The sequence below is a fragment of the Streptopelia decaocto genome (genome assembly GCF_964273445.1).
Source record: "Streptopelia decaocto genome assembly, chromosome: 2".
Taxonomy (NCBI): Eukaryota; Metazoa; Chordata; class Aves; order Columbiformes; family Columbidae; genus Streptopelia; species Streptopelia decaocto.
Genome location: NC_138655.1, coordinates 147,918,744 through 147,940,329, shown reverse-complemented (window position 1 = coordinate 147,940,329; position 21,586 = coordinate 147,918,744). Strand labels below are relative to the sequence as shown.

Here is a 21,586-nt window from a genome sequence, read left to right as displayed (position 1 = left end):
TTATTGGGGGAGAAAAAGAGAGAGGCAGAAGTACACACAAAGTACACGTTTTGAGGAAGGGTTTCCCTTAAGGAAAACTATTCCAAGAGACTGGGGAAGAGTTGGAGTGTAAAGTGCAGCTAAAAGGAGATCTCTAAGGGACACTGTCCATATAACAGATGGAATATACATCCAGAACAGCCACAATGAGACCTGGCAGAAGCTGACAGAATGACAAAAATAACACACAAGTTACTCAAATATTATTCCCATTTTATTTATTACAAGTTCTAATCTGTACATTTTGTTGCTAAAGCATAGATTTCCCGACTTCACTTAGGTTGTATCCACAGTGACATATTGAACAGTTTCTAACAGGTGAAACAAACTAAACCAAACATCAGCCAAGAGATTTCTTTAACATTAAGAATTTTAGGACAAGTTTTCTGTGATATAACAATTCCTCCATGTTCTATATGCCGAATTGTTTTTATGCTCACTTGTCAGTTAGTTTGGAAGCCTGTGTTTATTAGAAGTTGTCTTCATTGCAATCCAGGAAAATCCTCCATTCAGCATAAATGAAAGTAGTATACCTTTTCTGGGGGGGAGAGCATCTTTTAAAGCTTACATGACATAAAACAACAACAACAAACATTCTTGATATCTGTAACTGGGAGTTAGGAGGGCAGAAGCAGCCACTACTGCTTATAGATACAGGAAAGCGTAGACAATCGAAAGGTTATTTTTAAACACCAGCTTCTTAGAGTGGGTAAGTATAGCTGTCAAAGCTTTGATGGGAAACCTAGATATTTTTCCTGCTACTGCTTCTGTGCACAGATTTGTGCCTCTGCTTGATTCCACTCACTACAGCTTTACATTTTATATCCTCCTCCAACATCTGGATTCCCTCTGTCTTTGTCAGCCATGTTTCTGGCCCAATTTCCTTCAAATCTATATTAGCGTATCTTCCAAAAGACTTAAAAAGCCAGACACACTTCTGCAGGGCAGATTATGTAACCCTGTAACTAACTGAAACACAAGAAACAAAAAATTGAAAAGGAAAAAAAAAATACACCTGCACAGTGAAAATGAAACTGAGCCATCATGCTATTACTCCCTTCCTTCCCCCACTCATATATAGCAAGCAGGAATTGCAAGTAGCACGTCATCCATTTAGCTCATCAGTATTTTGCTGCTAGAAGGATCTTCAGCACTACTCTGTTAAACACCTAGGAACACTTTAGACAGTTGAAAAAAAATTAAGTTTATTTTACACCCATTAACGTGCTCATAAACCAAAGGCTACTCTCTCCATCTCCCAATACAGATATCCTTCACGGCAGGCTTGTCATTTTTTTGCTTTATAATGGAGTCATTTTATTGTATGCAAGAAGCCTCAGGCATTTTGTGCAGCCCATTACTCTCTGCTGCCCACATTCAGATGGCTAATCTGCTATCAGCCAGCAACCTGACAGACAAAAGGAAAAGGCAGGAAAACAGCACAGGCGGTTGCTTGTGCGCACACCCTTCAGCTACAGCGTCTTTCAACAGGAGACCCAAGAACCAACAAGACACATATTTGATTGCAGTCCTACTTAATGCTTCTGTGGTTGAAGGAAGATGTAAGAGTTCTTTAAAGGCAGATGAACTGGAGAGACATTAAAAAAATGAAGCTTAATTAGGATGCCTCTTAAGATACTTTAAGGCACAAACTGGGAAGGCTTTACTCAGTAAGTGAGCATCTTGTAACTTGAAAACTCAAACATCTTTCTACCCTGAGATTTTGCTATGCAAGACCTTCAAAATGCTTAAAAAATATTGGCAGAAGTTAGAAAGATGAAATAAAGACTAAATATAAGTAACTGTAAACTATTAGAATAAGACATTTGGCAAGTTTTCAATTTCAGCACTTCTATTTTATTACCTGTGCAGAAATTAGATTTTTTTTTTTAAAGTTGTATGTTCTTTCCTATATCTCAAACTATTGTGATATCATACATATGCAAAAACAAATGGAGTTAAATGATTTGCATATCATACTGCATAACAAGGAATATATATTTTTTTAAGAGGTTGGTGTAATTAAATGGAGAAGGCTTGCCACTTCACACCAAAACAAAGAAAATGCCCGTATTTGCTGGAGTTCTTAACTACTTTAGTTATTGTGTTTCTGAAGGAAAGCATCTCAGCAGAGTCACGGGCAGCACTGCCAAAAATATTTTTCGAGCATCGAATCTACAGGGAATAGTTTGCATCAAAAAACCTTGTAAGAATTTTCTGTCAGGATCATAAACCTCTGTTGTGCATAATAGTTTTTATTCAGTTAAGTCTATTTGTATCCTTTTCAGCTGGAAAGGTAAAACTGACCCTGTTATGTGAACTGGCTTAGCTCACAGAAAGTCCACCAGTAGTTTTAGTCACTCACATGCTGAGGTACAAACCTGGCTCATCATTTGGAGAAGTCTGTCTCCATCATGTAACTACCACATCAGCTGTGCAGGCTGACCCCTGAAGGCACGATTAATCACATGGTGAAATTCGGAGAACTACGGCATGTTACACTGCACTATGTACCACTGGAACTATTCCCTTTTCCTACACTACAACTACCAATTCAATTTTGCTTCTCATTTCTGTTTGTTATTATTTCACTTTTGTGCAGAAAGAGTCTCCCGGTGTTTTGATTGCCAAAAAGAACAGATTCTACCTTACTTCTATACTAGTTGTTGTAAGACATATTTAGGGTTTCAGGAATACAATATGGCAGTCAATTTAAAATCTGGAAAAAGTACAAAGTAAGCCTTAATATGAAGAGCAGAAGTTGTCAGAATAATCTTTTCTGTAGAATTAGTTTCTGTGGTTTTAGTACCATTGCAAGACTGCTAGGAATGCTAGAAGTTTACCTTATGTTACTACAAGGAGCATTCATGCCAACCTAACAGATTAAATTATTGGGTATAATAACTATACATATGAATGTCTACAAACCAAATTCCTATTGTTAACACAAATTCACTCTCAGCACTCAGTAGCTAGAATGTATCAAAACAGGTTATTATAACAAGTGATCCAACAATCTGCTCCTATTTAAAGTTGGCAAGAACGGTATTCTCTTGTTGCCTTTGAGTCAAAGAAGTTCTGAAATCCCCCACGAGTCTTGTCCTGCAGAACATACTTCTCTCCTTCTGTGGCCATCTGCAGCACCTTCTCACCAGCAGCACCATCCCCAGCGGTACTCTGCAACCTTATCTTTCTCTCCCACATGTACAAGGTAAGAGGGGGAAAAAATACTACATTTGCATATGTAATTATGCTACAGCTCAGCAGTGAGCAAAAAATTACTGGAAGTTGCAAACAGATATGCCCGATGACCACACCTTAGTTTTTCAAATGAAAACGCTTTGCAAGGAAGGGGAAGGGACAGCGGCAGGGAAGGAAGCCAGTCATTACAGCTCCAAATCTGCTTCAAAGGCCTTTTTCACCACCTCATGCTCTTTGCGGGGCCAACTGTACCTAGGTCACTCCTGTGAACAATAACAGACAAATGAATCCAGTAGTATGTGACTGGTTCTATTTCGCTTGAATTTACCAAACAGCTGTATCAGAAATAGGAGGGGAGAAAAGGAAAGGAAAGGCTATGAAAAGACAAAACCAAAACAGGACGGAAGATTAAACAGCAAAGAGATGCTGAATGGTACTTCCTTTTCCAGTCTAGAACTTCTCATGACTTACAGTAGATAGCATACAGGAACTTAAGAGAAAGAATAACATGGACTAGAATGTGGGAAGAAGGAAAATCTGATGCATACCTGGAAGGACACGAGGCAGAAATTCCTCAAGGCATTGAAAGAACTATTTAAAAATATGTGTATTTAGGAAAAAGGGACAAGTCATCTCCCTTATGTTTTTGAGCATTAAGAAAAATGTTATGTTAGACTGGGGTAGGGGGAAGGTGTTAGAAAGACAAACAAAAAACACAGCCTCCTTCTTTAAGTCAAATCTACCAGTATAGCAAACAGCAGGCTAGTCCCTGTAATTAAGGTCTGATTTTTCTGTTCTTTAGTTTGCACTTTTTCAGATGGAATAGATTTCCCCAGGCCTTTTTCAATCACACCACATTTGTGATGTTTTGTAATTTCATTTTGCTTTCCCCCATACACACTCTGTGGACAGATGTCTCCATAAAATGGAACAGAAAACTGCCCTCAGTGTCTGTCAGACAGAATTTGAAAAAGGAATTTTGCTGAAATTATGAAAACATTTCATATCACAGTAACTGAAGGTGCTCCCTAGCATCACTGGGCCAAGTAGCATTTGATCCTAATGAGGACAGGCACACTAGTTCATAGGTAAAAATACTCTCTACCACATGAGATTCTTTTAACCCCTTTATTTCAAGTGTTGTCCATGAAAGTCACTCTCAGAATCATGCTGAAAGGCCAGGTTTATAATCCATCTATCTTCAGCACTCTTGCCTGTTCCTCCAACTTTCCTGATCTAACACTTGACTTGTGAGAAGCTAAAACACAGAAGAGCTTGAGGAAAGTCAGAGGATGTCCAAAAACATACTTAAAAGAAGTTCATAAGAGACAGTTAATGAAGAATTGTTTCTTTTCTTTCTGACACACAGCAATATCAGATGAGGATCTTAGCACTTAAGTAATTTTACACGTCCTTTCACTCAAGGACTGCTACTCATGCTTACAGATCCTAATTGGATAGGATGGAATGTCACCTCAGCACAGGATTGAATTTATCTTTTTTACTTTCTCTCCTCAGTCATAATTGCACCCTCTAACACATCCAGAAGAATACATTCATCATTAAACATGGTCATTTGCTTTACATAGTTCTCCAAAAATAGAATAGATGGAACACACTGAAGGCAGAGCAACAACAGAGATGCTACCAAACCGAAAGCAAACCTTTGTAAGGGAAGCAACAAAGGATGCCAGTTACAAGATTTTAACCTTTGCGTGACAGCAGTTGTTAACCAAACTGCTTTGCAACAACAGGGGTAAAGTCCTCACATCAAGGAGATTGTGACAGCTGGGAATGACAGCTGAAAAGGAGAGAACTGAAACAGGCTGCTTTCAAACAGTGCTGACTCCTCAAAGATGAGAAAGCATATTTTTAGTTAACTTCTGTTGCTCTGAAAAAGCATGTTAAAATAAAAGATACAGTTACACCACAGTAATAGCATCAGAAACAAGCACAGAACAAGACAAAGTAAGAAAGCCTCCTTTCTTCCTTATTTGGGGTTACTTTGGGGACAAATGTGCAAGTCTAAAGAGACCTGGTTAATATGTTCAGCACTAACCAACTGAAACATTTGAATCACTGCCTGGCTGCTCCACACATAAAGATACAAACTTAACAAGTTTCTTCTTTCTGCTCTACCACCACCTATCCTCCTAACATGTAAATGTACGCTGCCGTGTACCCACAGAAGGAATTAAATGTACAGGCCCAAATACAGGAAGACAAGACTCAGTACATATATTTTGACTGTCTTAAAGGTGCTTACATACTGTGGTAATAGGGGTAGTATTTTTCTAAGGAGTACTGACATAGATTCATGAAGCTATGCTGCATTTAAGTGTAGCCAGTATTTTACCCATTAAGTCTCAGTCTTCTTAACTAGGCTTCTCATTTTCCTCAACTGTCACACAGGAATACTACTTATCTATGCAACAAAGTGACAAACAGATAATTAAATAAACAAACTGCAGCTCAATACAAAATGAAAACTTAAACCTAGCCTTTCTTTAAAAGAGAAAGGTGCTAAGATTGAAAAGCTGCAACTGTCAACAGGTTTTAAAAATATCAAACTTCTGTTACTTAAAAATAAGACCCTAAGAATTAGCCAGAAAAGCAAAGCAAGACTGAGAAATACCCATGTACTTGACAATTCGCTCAAGAAACTGATTAAATCAGAACATCAGAGGCAAAAGATTAGTGAAAGGTTGAAAAAACTTGCCAACACTACCTGGAAGCAGAAAGCATTATAGAAAACCAACCACAAAACCCTATAGAACCCCCCAAATATCCAGTGTTTCAAGACATCACCTAGTCCACTAAGATCAAAGCTCTTTCCTGCTGTGATCTTCTTACACGGCCAGCTAGGGAGCAGACCCATCGCTCCCTGAAAGGCCACCAAGGTGCATCAGAAATAAGGGACCAGACCTTCCGTGAGCAGCAGACTGCTCCCCTCCCTTCCCATTTCATCCTCCCTGCTTCCACACATGCTCTTTCCCTCGCCAACGCACCCATGCCCATTTAGACACACATCCCTCTGCTCTCCACGGTGTGCTTGGGATTTTGTTGATTTTTATTTTAATTATTGAAGACGTCAGACACCATTTCCCCCAATAAGAAAGAGTCCCTGTCATAACTGGTCCATCGCGCTGTCTGGTGACCAGATGAAGCACCCATCTCCACTGCTGAAGACACCAGGCTGCTCTCCACAGGGGCCTGTGAGCCCCCGGCCCCCCCAGCCACGCGGTCTCACCTCGGCAGCCCCTGTGACAGACGGGCACGGTCATAACACCGAGAACTGGCACAGGCTTGTCCTGGTCATGTAGACTTTCCAGGCCTGACTTTATTTATGCACTTCTGTGAAATTTATGCTTTTTAATTTACTTAATCATTTTCAGACATTAGAAACACCAGCCACATGCTGATACTCTTCTTTAGTCATTACTGTCCCAGCAAAACCAATATCTGATTAAATAATCTCTGCCCAGATGTCAACCTCTAAGAAAACAGTCTTCCAAACACCCTGCACATTGGAGTAGGGAGGTTGATGTGAGCAGTGTAACCTTTAAGCCAATTCCTTCCCATTGTGTTTTACTTTTGTCTACCTACACATCACTGAACTTCTGATTTGGGAATATAAAAAACATTAGAAGACAAAATTGTACTTCTCTGGCACATCATGACATCGACTACATAGACAGGAAACATCACCAGTGAAGATACTACCTCAGTACCACCTAAAAACGACTGAGGAGAAAACTGAGTTTTGCATATTGCCACTTGCTTGTTGAAAGTACAGGTATTTCAAGGCAACAGATATGGAAGAGTTTAAATACTTAAACTGAGAGGAATAGTAACTGATGAATGATAAATCTGTTCTTTCTCTTTAAGGCTCTAGATCAAGTCAAATGCAAAGGTAGTCCCAAGGATTTAAAAATGGATTGAGACTCAGTCTTGCTATGGACTTCCTGTGTGACCTTGGGTAAGTCACTTGAGAATTTAGCTCTCAAAAATAACAGGCCTGTTATAGCTGCCAGAATGAAGCACCAAAGTTTCTGAGACCACAGATACAAGCCAGGTCCTGCTTACTTGCCCATAACAGAGGAGATCCTACCTGGTGAGCCCTTCTGAAAAATGTAGATAAGTATGACCAGAACTTCAGAAATATTGATATTAAGCACTTGAAAGTTCATCTGGAACTGTACTTTGAAAACTGGTATGAAAGCCCACATAAACTCAGAATTATTTCAATTTTTTTCAAGCTCTTGTTTTATGTATTTGTGTGAAACGTATCATAAGTAAAATCTTTATGATCTCCAGAGATGCAGTATGTACTGTTAAATACTGGATTTACAGTCAACAAAGCACAACATATTCTAATCAGCTTGCAATATCAATTAGTTAGAGTTTTTGAAATTACTACAAACAGCTAATGAGTTGAAAGCACTGAGCTTATATTTTTGGTAAATAGCAATGACTGAATTTAGAAGTAGGGATTCTTAACAGCCATTTGGCTAGGTAACGTAATTCCAACAGTTTCCCTGCAATAGAGAGCAGTTGCTCAAAAAATTAGTTAAAAAAGGGGGGGAGGGGAAAAACCCCCACAACCCAAACTTCACAGAAGTTGGTCTTATTTCTTTAACACAGTAATAGAGTCCCCTGCATGTTAAAAATGTCTGCCATCCCTCACTGGTATTTTTAAACCCTGTTAAAACAGATGTTTCCACATGAAGACACTGCACTGATATTTTTACTTTAGATTACTCCAGGCTCTCTCTTCCCCCAGTGAAAATTCCGTAAGAAGAAATGCCAGGTTGGTACCACCACCAGACTCCGGGCAGGGAAGGAGGCAGAGGAGGCTGCAGAAGCCCTACCTGGCCCAGGGAGGAGCTCACCTGCGGAGAGCTGGGGCCCCTACTAACGGGACCTGTCCTAAAGCCCAAAGCCGAGAGAATGACTCAGTGGAGAGGGACAGCCAGTAGAACAGAAAACGTTCAACAGAAAATTTGGGCTAAGTTCAAAGAAGTCAAATCCTCAGACTTTTAACTAAAAAAATTAATCTGAATGACTTCTGTGACAGGGAAGACCATATCAGAAGGGAAGTTTCATCTGCTTGCTACTTTTCATCAACTGTTTCAGCAGTATGTTTGCCAGAGTCCTAGAGACATGGAAAACTGTTTCAGGCAACTGATCGCCTTAAGAAACCTGCCTCAGGTAGCTAATTACCTTAAAACACTCTGCTTCACAACTGTTAACAATTACTGAGAGAAAAAAATGAAGGAATAATGACATTTTAAAGTGTATTCCCATTATATTTCAGTAGTTAACATTAAAACAGAAGTATTACTTGTTTATATGAGATATTTCCCTGGACTCAAACAGTTAATTCAGTTGTCCATGTAGACCTGTTCACTGTGCCTGGAATTTTAACTCAAGCTACATTCCTCAATTCCCAAATTGCAAATTTAAATTAATGCTGGAGTGAAAACATGATACCTAGTGAAAAAGAAAGGGAGGGAGGCAAGAGAAGAAAGGCACGACAGGGAATGTTGTATCCCAAGCGTCACTAACACCTGACATCCTGCCAGTAGTTAACACCTTGGAGCTAACAGAAATATGCCATGCTTTTTGCCTTATTCAAAGGCATTTATGATCTTCTTACAGTACTTAGCTTTGTAACAAAACTTTGTACAAAATTATTATCTAATAAAAATAAAAAGAGAGGAAATCCAACTGTAAAGCAACTGAAATGGCACTCTAACAAGTTGATCTACATAACCTTTTAGCAATGAATCCACTGCTAACAGAGAGTAAAGTAAAAGCCTGCCTCATACCCTCTCCTCACATATTCCTGACAGCATGCAGAATTTACTCAGTTTCATACATTCTTCTTTTTACCATTAAATATGCATCTGAAGACCTGGGGGCATACTTACATTATTTTCAGAACATCAGTATAAAAGGTTGATAGCTTTTTAACTCTCTAGTAAGGGAAGTTCAAAATATTTGGCTTGCTTTACTTGTATCACAGCATTGCTGAAGAACAAGATGTGTTACTTTTAGTTTTGCAGTTTAATTAGAGTTAAAACAAGCCTATAATATATATAAGAGATGCTAAAAAGGCAACTAACCCTGATGCTGCAAGCCAACTCAAAATAAGAAAACTTCTGCTAATACTGAATCTATTCGAAGTCCACATAGGATTCACACAGTGTGGCAATGCAGATGACTGGCAAAAATCACATCCCTCTTTTTTCCTCTTCATTTAGACATCAAGAGAGGGGGAGAAGGGAGTGGGAGAAGGGGAAAAGGTGGATAGGATGAGAGACTCCCAACCAGTGCATGTTCCTGCTTTATCAGAATGGTGCTATGGTTCCAACACTTTGCCAGCTCCTCTGATTTAGCGGATGTTTTTGTGTACTGGCCAGAAGTAAGGACAATGACACAGGACAGTTTTCTTCAGGTATGAAGTGCCAGATTTTCTTTTAAGTGGAGGCTTTAATGGCAGCAGCAATCTGCTCTTTTTGCTGATCTCCTGTAGGGGCCCATAAACAAGGTAGAAAAGGAACCAGCTCTAGAGTTAAGAAGATAAGGCTGTCTTTCCAGCTAATGCATCAGGGTGGCAACCGTAAGCTCTGGCTCCCAAACACAGAGAGGGGGAGAGAGAGAGAGGAAAAAAACAGAAGTTTACAGTACAAGAATAGCTGTGTTAAGTTTATCAACAGATAAACAAAAGGAAAGTTTAAAATATAACAGCTTGACGCCACAGTCCATTATCATTAACTGACATACTGGATGTCAAGTGCATGTCTCTCTAATCATCTCACATTCTATGGGAAAGTGGAGGAACTAGAACAGCATAAAATTGATTTAGTGTATACTATGAACAAGCCACTTGCTAGAGCATCTCTTGTATGCTGATCTCTCATCAACAGAAGATATTCACCTATAAGAGTAAAGTACATTTAGAAGAAAAGTCTCATACCTATTTATTTTAAAGGGTTAACATTCTTCTAGTCATTTTCTTTAGTAATATTTGCAAGTCAAACATAAACCCACTGCTGAGAAATCTCTATTATCCAGAATCTATTATCTAACCAACCCTGATGCTTCAACACACAATGACTTAAGTTGGTTTTAATTCCTTAAAAAAAGGAACCAAAACAAGCCTAAACCAAAACATACTACAATTCTACCTTGCAGAACTAGTTGATAAAAAACACAGAGTGCAGTGATGAGGTCCAAAAGTGATGAAGATGAAAGATACCTGGAACGATACCACGTCTTATACACCTTTTGTTTTCTGTGAGTGATACATGCTGCAGACAAAACAAATTGTCCTAAAGAGCCTCAAATCTGGTTTTCTAATATTAAGCACAAAGGAAAAACACTGACAGCAAGCGTGGTAAATAAATCCCTCCCTTGAGAACGAAAGCAGCAGACAGGAGGGGGCTGACATGCATGCAGGAGAAAACTAAACACCATCTTTTTTTCTACCTGCACAAGTTGCCATTTGCTGCAGCGACCAAGAATCTCTTTTCCCCGTTGATTTCAAAAGACAGGTTTTCAGAAAATTTCTCTCCCAACTCATCTGTTGATATCATTTAAGAGTATGATATTCGTATCACTGGATCTTTAAGAGAAAAATCCATTTTCTTTCCTGCTCAGGTAAACATGTTTACAGCTCCTGCACAGACGCTGGGTGGTTCAGACTCACATGTCACACACATGTCGTCAGCAACAAGAAAACCCCCTTTCTCTGATCAGCAACATTTTTAATAAGGTAAAGCGAAAAGCACTTTCCAAACTTACCTTTAGCACAGCGAAATCATGAGCTAAATATAAATATTTACACTATGACAAGGAATTAATAACGTGAACGCGCAAACAAAAACACTTGCTAGAAAACGCACACAGCGAAGATAAGAAACCCCTCCTAAGTTCAAAGCAATGAAATCAACTCGTTAGCCCCTGGAAAGGCTGTTATTTATCACCACATTACGCCTGAAACAATCAGGATCACAGAGAAGGACCGATCGTGACTCTGGTCTATTTCAGAGACCGTCCACTGCGTATGAAAACATCTCAGATCGCTGGCGAAAGCCTTCCTATCTGTGACCCTGCACAGGAAATGCCACATAAAACCTAAAATTGCCAAGGAAGGTTACAAAATCTCCTGCTTTAGATCCTATTGCGAAGAGTCGCTACAAGAACCGAACTACTTCCCCATTTTCCAGAAAATAAGTACAGAGTGGGTGTTACGAGCGTTTATTCCCCCTGCCGTATACCTTCCAAATGCATCTTAAAGTAACACACATACCAAAGGGAAAGGAAAAAAAAAATAATAAACCAACCCCACGGCAGCCCTTGGGTCTGAAATGTAAATGTAATTCCTTATATAGACTGCAGCAGTTGGTCACACACGCACGGAGAGCAGAGCGGGGGCCCCCGGCCAAACCGTTACCACCCATTATTATACAAACAGGTACCTCCGAAGCCAGAGGGAAGGGAAGAAACTTCGCCGCCCGCCCCCGCCGCTGCCCTCCCTTCCTCACCGCCCCGCCGGGACCCGGCCCGGGGAGGCAGCGCGGCCGCGGGGCTCCGCCGGGGACCGACTCTCGGTGGACAGGCGGCGAAAGCAGCGAGCGGGCGGCGGGGGCGCCGGTCCCCTCCCGCCGGCCCGGGGCGGCCGCACCGCGCTGCCCCCGCGCGAATCGCTGCCCGCTGCGGCGTCGGTGCCTCCCCCGCCGCCCGCAGCCGCACTCCCGGGTGTGCCCCCCTCCCCCCAGTGACGGCTGGCGTCCCCCACAGCCGCCCCCCGAAAGGCGACCGGCAGCCCGCCCCGCCGGCCGGGACTGAGAAGCCGGCCCGCTGCCGGGCGAGCCAAGGGAACTCCGGCGGGCAACGAAGAAGCGCTCCCGGGCGGGTGGCGCGGGGAACCCGCCCGCAGGGCCGGGGGGGGAGGCGGGCGGGGAAGGCTCCGCTCCGCCGGGGCGCGCAGGTAACAAGTTTCGGAGTTGGGGTTGCCGAGGCTGGCCGGGCGACAGAGACTCCCGCGCCGCTCCCCGCGGGGCTCAGCGTCCCCACCCGGACCGGCGGGCGGCGGCGCGGCCCGGGGGGGGGCCCGAGCCCGCTCCCCGCAGCGGTGGCGGGGCGGTCGCGGGGCGTGTGGAGGAAGGCAGCGTGTAACGGTCCCGGACAGGCGGCGGAGTGCGGAGGCACCGCTAGGCGGAGGAGGGAGGCAGGCAGCAAGGCGAGGGAGGCACCAGGTAGCGGATATAACGGTGCGGAGGGAGCCGGGCTCCCGGCGAGGAGCGGCGGGGAAATTACTTTCGCGCCCGCCCGACCTCCCCTCTCCGCGCTCGGGACGGCTCTGCCCGGCCCCCGCCCCGGCCCCGCCGCCGCCCCGGCGCGGCCCAGCCGCTGCCCCGCGGGCTGACTGACCGTTATTGCGCCTCGGGTTCGCCTGCTTCCTGCGCTTACACCTGGGGCCATCCGCCATGATCCTCTCGCTTGTGTCTAAATGCTCCAGTCACCTCCTCCCCCGCCCTCCCCCCTCCCTCCCCTCCCCTCCCCCCGGACCTGGTTTACGACACTGGGTGGTTTTACTTTTACATCACCTTCCTACACCTAGTGCTCGGCCGGAACCTTGTTGCCAGGGGAGACGGGCGCTTTACGGCAGGACGTTTGAACGGCGGCGGGGGAAAAGTTGCGGCCGCAGGTACCGGGAGCCGCGGCCGCGGCTGGGGGGGCTCCCGGGGCGGCTGCGGCGCTGCCCGGGGACCCCCGTCCCGCCGAGGGGTGCGCCCCCCCCGGCACTCCGCCGCCGGCAACAGGGGGGGATCCCCGCGGGGCGGGGCCGGCCGAGGGGGCGGGAGCGGTGGGGGGACGCAGGGGGGCGCAGGGGGATCCCGGCCCACGGGGGAGTTCCGCCCGCCCCGCGTCCGCCGCCGGCATCGCCGCGTTGAGAGACCAGCCCGCCTCCCGCTCCGGGCGGGCGGTCCCGCTGCCAGGTGCCTCCCGGCCCACTGCCCTGCGGCCTGCTCGGCGCAAGGTGGAGCGGGGGCGGGCGGGGCCCAGCCTGGGCCGGCCCAGCTGCCCCTCGCCCCCGCGCCGCCACCTGCCGCCCGCGTCAGAGCCGCCGCGGGGCTGGCACCGCCGCAGGGTCCGCTGCTCCCCAGCGCCCGCAGCCGGAGCCCCGCGGGCCGCCCTCCCGGCACCCGGCCGGGCTGGGGGCAGCGCGGCGTTGTGAGCGCGGGCCGATCGCACCGTGACAGAAATCCTGCGTTACGGGTCCGAGCGAGAAACCGGCAGCTGGACCAGAGGGGTGCTGTTCCCACCGGGTGTAAAAGCTCTCATTCCTGGGCTTTCCTTAATCATGCCTTCTGCTTTCAGGAAGAGGAGAAGAGGTATAACATTGTGTGACCTAAAAGAAAAAAAAAAGCCTTTTTTTTTTTTTCAGATAATTAATAAACAACCTAGACTGGGCTTAATAAACATATTTAATGTATTAACAATGAAAACATTGCCATCAAACACTTGCTTTTCACTTCCAGCAATAAAATAACTTATTAAGTTTCTATTTGTTCCTAGGCTTTCTTATTTCCATTTTTTTCTTATCTTGAGATGATTCTGTAGAATTTGTAGTTCCGTGCTTCTGGGGAATGCTTTTATCCAAACAATTTAGATTCAGTGAAAGCATTTCTGTTAATGGAATACTTTTAACAAGTAGTTGACTGAATTTGAGGCCTTTACCTATCCTACATTATCTCCATGTGCTATAAGTTCACACACCATAATATATCACCTCATCTCATGGAAGCAGCATAACATCTCTAGAAAGTGCACTGTGGAACACTGGCAGTTTGGGGAAGTACCTTGCATCTGAAGTTTGACCAGAAGTCAGTACAGTCAAAAATACTGAAAAACAGGTATAGGGCAGAGTTAGGTAAAGATCTAGAGGGATTTTTCAAAATTAAGTGTACTGTCAGAAATCTACATGAGTTGTGGATTTGTGTACTCATGTGAAAACAGATATTGCCATTCTTTACAAGTACAAATAATTTGTCTAGTATCTCTCAAAAAATTATTAAATTTAGGTTTTTACATATGTATCTTTACCCAGTGTGAGTTGGCTGCTGACTCGAACAATTTAATGAGGATCTATCTGAGAGTCATTAAAAAAAGGTAACAAATCAAGCAGTACAAAGTGTTCAATGGACTAATAGAATTAATTTAAAAACATTAGATTTGGCATTAGCTGGGAATACTGAAACCCAAGTACAAAGGTAGCAGAGAACTGTAACATGAAGCCAACTGCAAGATAAAAATGAAACCTGTCAGGAAAATTATGAGTGATTTGCAAAGTTTGAGGCAGAATCTCGGTTTTGTCCTGCTTTAATAGTTCAACATTCTTGGTTGTCAACTTTATGTACAGAAGATTCCCATGGCTGTGGAGCTGCTCGCAAACAAGGGCTTAAGGTGGTTTGGAATTCTTGGATGTTTTTATCATTCTGTGGATTAATTTAACCAAAATATCATCTGCAGGTTTTCATGTTAAGTTTTCAGTTCCTTAAAATTTGTCATGTTTCAGAAGGTAGTTGCAAAACTACAAATATTGATAATAACGTATCTGTAAATACATTTGTAGATTTCTAACAATATTCCCTTGCATGCCCCCACAAAATTCCAGGCCCCTCTTTAAGCGACTTTCAAGCAGTGTGTTTTCATGAAGTTTTGTCACTTTTCACCTCCAGATGAGAATTCTTGTCTCTTCATTTTGAGCAATGTATGTTTCCTCACAAAATGAGGAGAGAAGCAGTCTCCTGGTGTTTGTTATTGCTCTGTTTCAAGTAGCCATAGTGTCTGTTTGAGCATTAGTCTTCTAAAGATTTCCAAGCAGCTGGGAGAAACTGGTGACAACTCTTGCTGCCCATTAGTTTCTGAGAAGCAGAACTGAAACTGGCAGGAACGTTGCTGGCTCTACACTGCTATGGTTTTGATAAATCAGAAGAGAAAACCAAAGCAATCTTTGTATACGTTACCTTTGATACCAAGGAAGTCTAGAAACTAAAAATGCAGAGGACAGTATTTTGCATCCAGTTATTGATTACCCCCAGTCATTGTGGGAAGTGTCTCATTCACAACTTGGAAATAAATATGTGGATAAGTTGCATTTTTGTTTTTTTTGTTTGTTTGTTTGTTTTTTGTTTTTTTTTTAAACTTTGATATATTTAATATAAGGAACTGGACACTTCACATCTTTGTATACAAAGTTTTCATTATTTACTTGCTAAAAAATCACCACAATTAAGGATGCGGCCCCTGTCAAAGTGGTTTGACCTAATACATTCTTCTGATCCTGGATGCAAACCCGCTAGTTAAAATTTCTTCTGTCTTTGTAGTGTTCTTCAATACAAGAGCACATTGTATATACAATTCGAACTGATTTGTGCTGCGAGAATTAGAAATCCTGTTTTCCTTTGTGGTGCACAGCTTTCAATCTGACTCTTCAACCAGGGGTGCAGGAGTTAATGTACTAATTTGCAAAATCTCAACAAAGCAGTACGTTTTCTGCATCTTCCTACATGTGGCAGGCTTGCGATTACTTTTTTTTAAAGGAGGAAGTCTAAGAAGATGGTCATCCGTAACAATTAGTTTGTCTTGAGTGATGTAATTTGTGGGGGAATTTAGGCAACCTAAATAAGCACAGTGTAGTTGAAATGTCAAATTGCATAGCTGCTGTACTTCACCTTCTTTGAAATTCTTTTCCATTGTCTGAAGACAGGAATTAAAGTACTTCCGTAGTCATATTGGAGTATGGATGCCCCAAAACCAGCTAATGATTATTACAGACAGTTTTTGCCATTTTAAAAATATGTTGTGTTATGGTTTATGATCTCCTGAGTATGTATTATTAAATAAAGGCAACCAGTCATCTCTTTGTATGCTTACTCCTTATTCATGTTTATGAAATGAAATTTCACATCCAATCTTGAGTATTCTAGATTTAATGGTGTTCATTTAGTTGAATGAATTTAGAATTACAGTGGAAAATGACTCAGTAAATTGTTTCTTGTTTCATTTCTGGTTTGTGAAGATTCCTTTCCTTTTTCCTTTTCCTTTTCTTTTTCTGATTTCCCTTAGTAAAACTTTTGTTTTCACTTCTATATATTTTATTGGAATGTCAGTTCCTAAAACTTACTTTTCAGATGATGCTTTTTTCTTTTTGGGGAATACACTTTTGCTCCTTTATAGAAATTGTAGTTGAAAGATTTACTAGGAGAACAATGACCCAGAAATATGCAGCTTGACTGCAGCGAGCTGAGGAACTAATCTTGAATAAAACGTGGATTTTAGAGATATCAACATACGGTTTTAGTCCCCTTCCAGATGGCCTTTCAGTTTCTGGTTTTGCTTCCAAGTGTATCTTATAAGTCTTGTAGGTGTACCTTGGGATGTTTTAAAGTCTCAAAAAACGTTAAAGCCACTTGAAATTTGCACATTCACTTAGAAAGGCGTTTGTAAACATTTATCAAGAGAAATTACCCTTTTTTTCACCTCCTCAGCTTTTGGGATTTCTTTTCTGTTTCTGTACTTAACCATGAATTTATTTGTTCATTTAAAGCTTGAAGGTATGATTCCTAATAAATAGTTGTGTCTTGCACAACTTGAGAAGGCACCTGCTTGAAAGATTTAAGGACAAGGATGTAAACTGTGATAAAGCATCAATGTGTACATAGTTGTATATAGCTATAATGACTTGCGTATATGCCACTGACTTTTCAAAAATTCTGCTTGTTATGAAAAACTGTTTGTGAAGATGACAAAAGCCTTCAAAACCATTTTGTTTCTCTTGCTCTCCTTTTGCCCTACTTGTTGCATATTGTTTTTCTCTTGAAAGCAATTAACCTGTGCTGATACCTATGTCAGGTAGGCGTGCTGTATAAAATAAATGTACAACAACAAAACCAGGACCTAAAATTCCATTCTTATGCTAATTTTAACTTTAGATGTGATCTCTGTTTCAGAGCCTTCACACAAGCAAAAAATTATTTTAGAAAAAGGAAAAACCTGAAAAGGTCATTCCACATTATTCATCCAAAAGGCAAGTCTTGTGTGTTCAAAATGCAATTGGAATGCAAATTTGGGTACAAGCATTAGATTGTGAACAGATGTGATTTTTTTTGTTTGTTTTCAAAGTACCTGGAACTTTAGTTGAGAACATCTCCTTCAATCCTTTATTTTCTGCTACTAGATACAGTAGCAAAATACTATATCAAAATATTATTTTTTGTTTTAAATTACATCTGAACTTGTGACTGATCAAATTACAGTTGTAGTGCAGTTAGATTACCCGGTTTTATTAGTAGCACATTTTCCATTCGTCTTTGTTTATGATGACTCTGCATAAGTGTCCTTATCCATTATATTATCTAATTAAATGTATTATGAATATTTTCCCATATGGTTCATGTTTGTTTCCTTCTGTAATTTACCCTCTGTTTCTGATTTAGTTCTGTTCCCCAGCCCTCTTGCAGTTTGCTGTCTCACAGTTTTGTGCAATTGCTCATTTGGCTCTTGTTTGGACTTACTCTCTTTGTTGTGATATCTGTACAGCTGGCTCACTCAGCTCTTTAAATCCCAACTTAAAATTGATTTCTTAATTGTTGCATACTCTTCTCATTTATATTTGGGGGTTTTAATTGCTGGAACACGTTCTAATATTAGATGATATTCATTTTTTATGTCTCATTTGTCTTTTTTACCTCACTACAAATTGCATAGTACTTCTGCAGGAAATGTTTGTTAATACATAAAGCAAAGCTGTTGTTTTGGAGTGGCTATAGTTTTGGAGCTTGCAGTGTGTGTTCTCAATATACAGAATTAACATCAAGAAAAACAGAAAAAAAAATATTACAGTCTACCAAAAGAAATAAATACAATTAAAAGACTAATTTTGCGTAAGAGACCTAAAAAAATCATCATGCCATAAGGAGAAACACAGATACTGTAATAATTATTTTCTGAGATGTGAACTGGAGCTTTGGTGTACTCAGCCTAGCTGGTCTGATTCTCTTGTTAGGCAAGATAGAGATGTGTCTGGTAGACACAAACATATGGTATTAAAATGCACAATAATATGTTTGAAACTCAGATGCACAGACCAAATTTATTGGCACTGTAGAGCTGTGTAAAATCTAGGGTAATTATATCTGAGTTCAGTTTACTGGAGCAGGGAACAGGAGTTCAGTGCAAGAATGATCATGTGTTGATAAAGAATTGGAAAGGGATTACGAGTCTCATGTAAGACTATGCGTATCAGGAATTTTTGGTTGCAAGATCAAACAAGGAAAGCCTAGTTTGGTTGCATCTAAACATAAAACTTTTTTTTTTTTTTTTTCCTTGTGCAAATAAAAGCCTAAAAAGATTTTATGTGGGATCAAGTAGAAAATGTCTTTTTTACCCATGTATTAAAAGCTTGGATTAGAGGAATTGTTACAAGCAGAGCGAGTGGTCCAGGAGTTTCCATGAACCAAATGGTTTGAGTTTGGACAGAGATGTTTGTGGTGGGCAATACTGTAAACCTCTGGGCTTTAGATATGCTGAAGAACCCTCACTTTCTCTTACTGGTGCTGACTGATTGTGCAAGTATGGAAGAAGGACAAGAGCCCCTGTGTTGTCTTAAGAGAAGTACTTTGAAATACTCTCTACTCCGCTAACCACTTGGATATTCTGGCCATTAGGTTGCAATCTTCCTCTAGTTCGATGACTATTTTAAGTATTTTGTACAAACAAAAACCATTAATCAGCTGAAGACCACCTGAACTGTTTTCTTTAGGAAGGTGAATTGACATAATTGGTGAATGATGATGATGATTCAGATTTCTTTGAGGAGAGGATAGAATCAAGCCTTGCTTTTTAACATCCTGGAGGAGCTCAGTGACTACAGGACTTTCATATTAAAGATGGATTGCACACAACATTTGGTATACACGGGGCATGTTCTGAATGGCCCAGATCAGTTTTTGCAGAGCACCAGGTAGAGAATAACCGAGCTTGAAGATCTGCAGATGGTTAGGGAGGGTGAAGAGCTAGGCAGTTGTAGGGACAACCAGAAGCAGATCTTCATGGGCATGGATAATTTAACTGAAAAATCCTGAGTAACTAGGATTAGCCAGAATCTGGAAGTGATAATGGAGAGCTTTGTTTGGATTTAGATGCCTGCAGGATCTTGTCTGACCACTGTTTTGCAAATACAAAAGCTATCTGGAGTAATAAAATTTGATGTGCTTTTAGGTAATTTTATTTCTGTTTAAAAGATTCATTACCTATTTCAGTAGCCGTTGGTAGGCATTCATTGGAGCCATTGATTTCTTGCAGGCGGTGACTAATTCGTGTTTAGTAACTGTGGTAGGTGATCATTCGTGGGAATTAGCTGCCCTGTGTAGAGTTTTACATCGGACTAATGTCTCCAGACGGCCTTTGTAGTTAATGGGGATCTAGTCAGTAGAGCCTGGTACCCCTCACAGGCAGCTGAAGTTAAGGGAGGTGAACCCACACGGTCTCTTACTCTTGATATCAGTCCCATGAGTGAGATGTGTTTTGCTGTCATGAGGTTGTTGGGGTTTATGGACATAATTCATCTCTCTGCTCTAACTTTTACTCCCTGTTTTGTAGGGTGAAAAGTCCTAGAATTTGTTGCCTCACCTACAACTGGTGTCTTTTTTGCTGAGTATCTTTAGACATCGTTCCCTGATAAGGTCAGGCAACCTCTGTGGATTTTCGCACAGTGTACCATATATCACACAACACTAAAGGCAACAAAAGCATTTGTTGAATTAAAGAAATGTTTTGGTTTGGTTTGGTTTTTAATATTTGTAATCCAGCCAAATGTTTGTAAAACATGTGGGCATTCCGAGCATAGAGAGGAAAACTGTGAAAACTCTATTCTGCAAAGATGTATAATTCAAAAGCTCCAAGTTTGTTCCTGCAGCCAGGTGTGCTTGTATTTGGATTCACCGTTGCAGCATTTTGAAGATGACAGAATTAATTTGTTATTAGTTGTTATTAATAATAGTACCTCGGTGCCATGGCATTTATTCTAAATAACATCAAGAACTTCATGAGATTCATTGCTAATTTTAGATGTAAGATTAATTTGCTTTTCACTACAATAACATTCTTCATCATGAATCCAGGACTATACTTACTTGCATGCTTCACCTTAGACTACTTTATCTTTAGTTGGTGATAGCTTCATAACGACTGCTCTGCTCCTAAATAGTATTTATAGTGTTAGAGAAGCGGACATTTTTATCTTAAGATTGTTGCTTGCTTAAATGTTTATTCCAGAAGGTCTGAAAAAATATGTTTGTAACTACTGTTAATTTCCCCTGTGAAAAGTAACTTATGCATAACTATTTTTCAGAGTCTATTTTGCGACATTTTAACTACAGTCTAGTCTTAATCTGAGTCAGACTATATCACAGTCACATTTTCTCTTTAATAGTGAAGCGCTGCATTAGTTTTACAGCCTCTGAAACTGCATTTTAAGGACATACGCGTTGCTTGGGTCTCCGTTCTCCTCAAACTGATACATACTGATATGAATCCTAAGCAAACAGTTTTGGTGCTGTGTTCCCAGGCACTTCCCTGTGGTATGGGGATGGATAATGCTTTCTGTTGACTTGGGCAAGACTGAAGAAAAAGAAAAAGTAGACAGAACTGACCATTGCTGCGACTACCTAGACTGAAATGCCAAATTCAGCAAACAGGCATAGGAGAAAAGACTAGACAGAGTATCCAGCCAGCCATGGATCACCAGATGTGCCAGAACAAAACCCATGGCTAAACTGACATGGAAATATTTTATGTAAATTTAGCTGTGCGGCCTTTTTCTTTCTTGCTACTCATTGCTGTCTCTCATGTCCTACTGCACGAGAGCTCAGGGTGCCTTTCTTCAGTACCTTTTCTTACCTTTCAGAATATTAAAAAATATACAAAGCCATTTTAGATAACGTTTATGGTGTATATCTGTTATTTATGTTGCATCTGTTTGGATACACACACCCATGCGTAAAGCTATTTTTAAAGATTAGGAAGGTCACAAAGTCATGGGCTTGGCCTAGATTTGTGATCCCTTGGTTATACCCGCATCTGCCTGCCCCATCCCTCCCCAGGAGATTACTGTACCACAGCCGAGGCTCCTGTTCAAATCCCTGTGTGTTAGCAAACTGAAAACAGCAGTAGTTCAAATTAAAAGTACTACACTGGACCAGTAGCTGCAGACCCAGTCTTTCTCCCATGTATTTGAAGTGGCTGAAGAGGTTATGATTTTCAGTTGTAT

The 21,586-nt window shown here is 41.6% G+C and overlaps 1 protein-coding gene across 2 annotated transcripts in view; it reads right to left on the bottom strand.

Annotated features, from left to right (window-relative positions):
• ZEB1 (zinc finger E-box binding homeobox 1) overlaps positions 1-12,801 on the bottom strand; it is a 122,964-nt gene extending 110,163 nt beyond the window's left edge. Inside the window, exon 1 of one of the 2 annotated variants that reach the window (XM_082045396.1) lies at positions 12,682-12,801. In XM_082045396.1, the coding sequence (XP_081901522.1) occupies positions 12,682-12,739 (58 nt within the window). In that variant the 5' untranslated portion in view covers positions 12,740-12,801. Of the gene's footprint in view, positions 1-11,726; positions 11,984-12,681 lie in introns of those variants that run through there. The other variant, XM_082045395.1, reaches the window with a different exon arrangement.
• Positions 12,802-21,586: the final 8,785 nt, after the last annotated feature.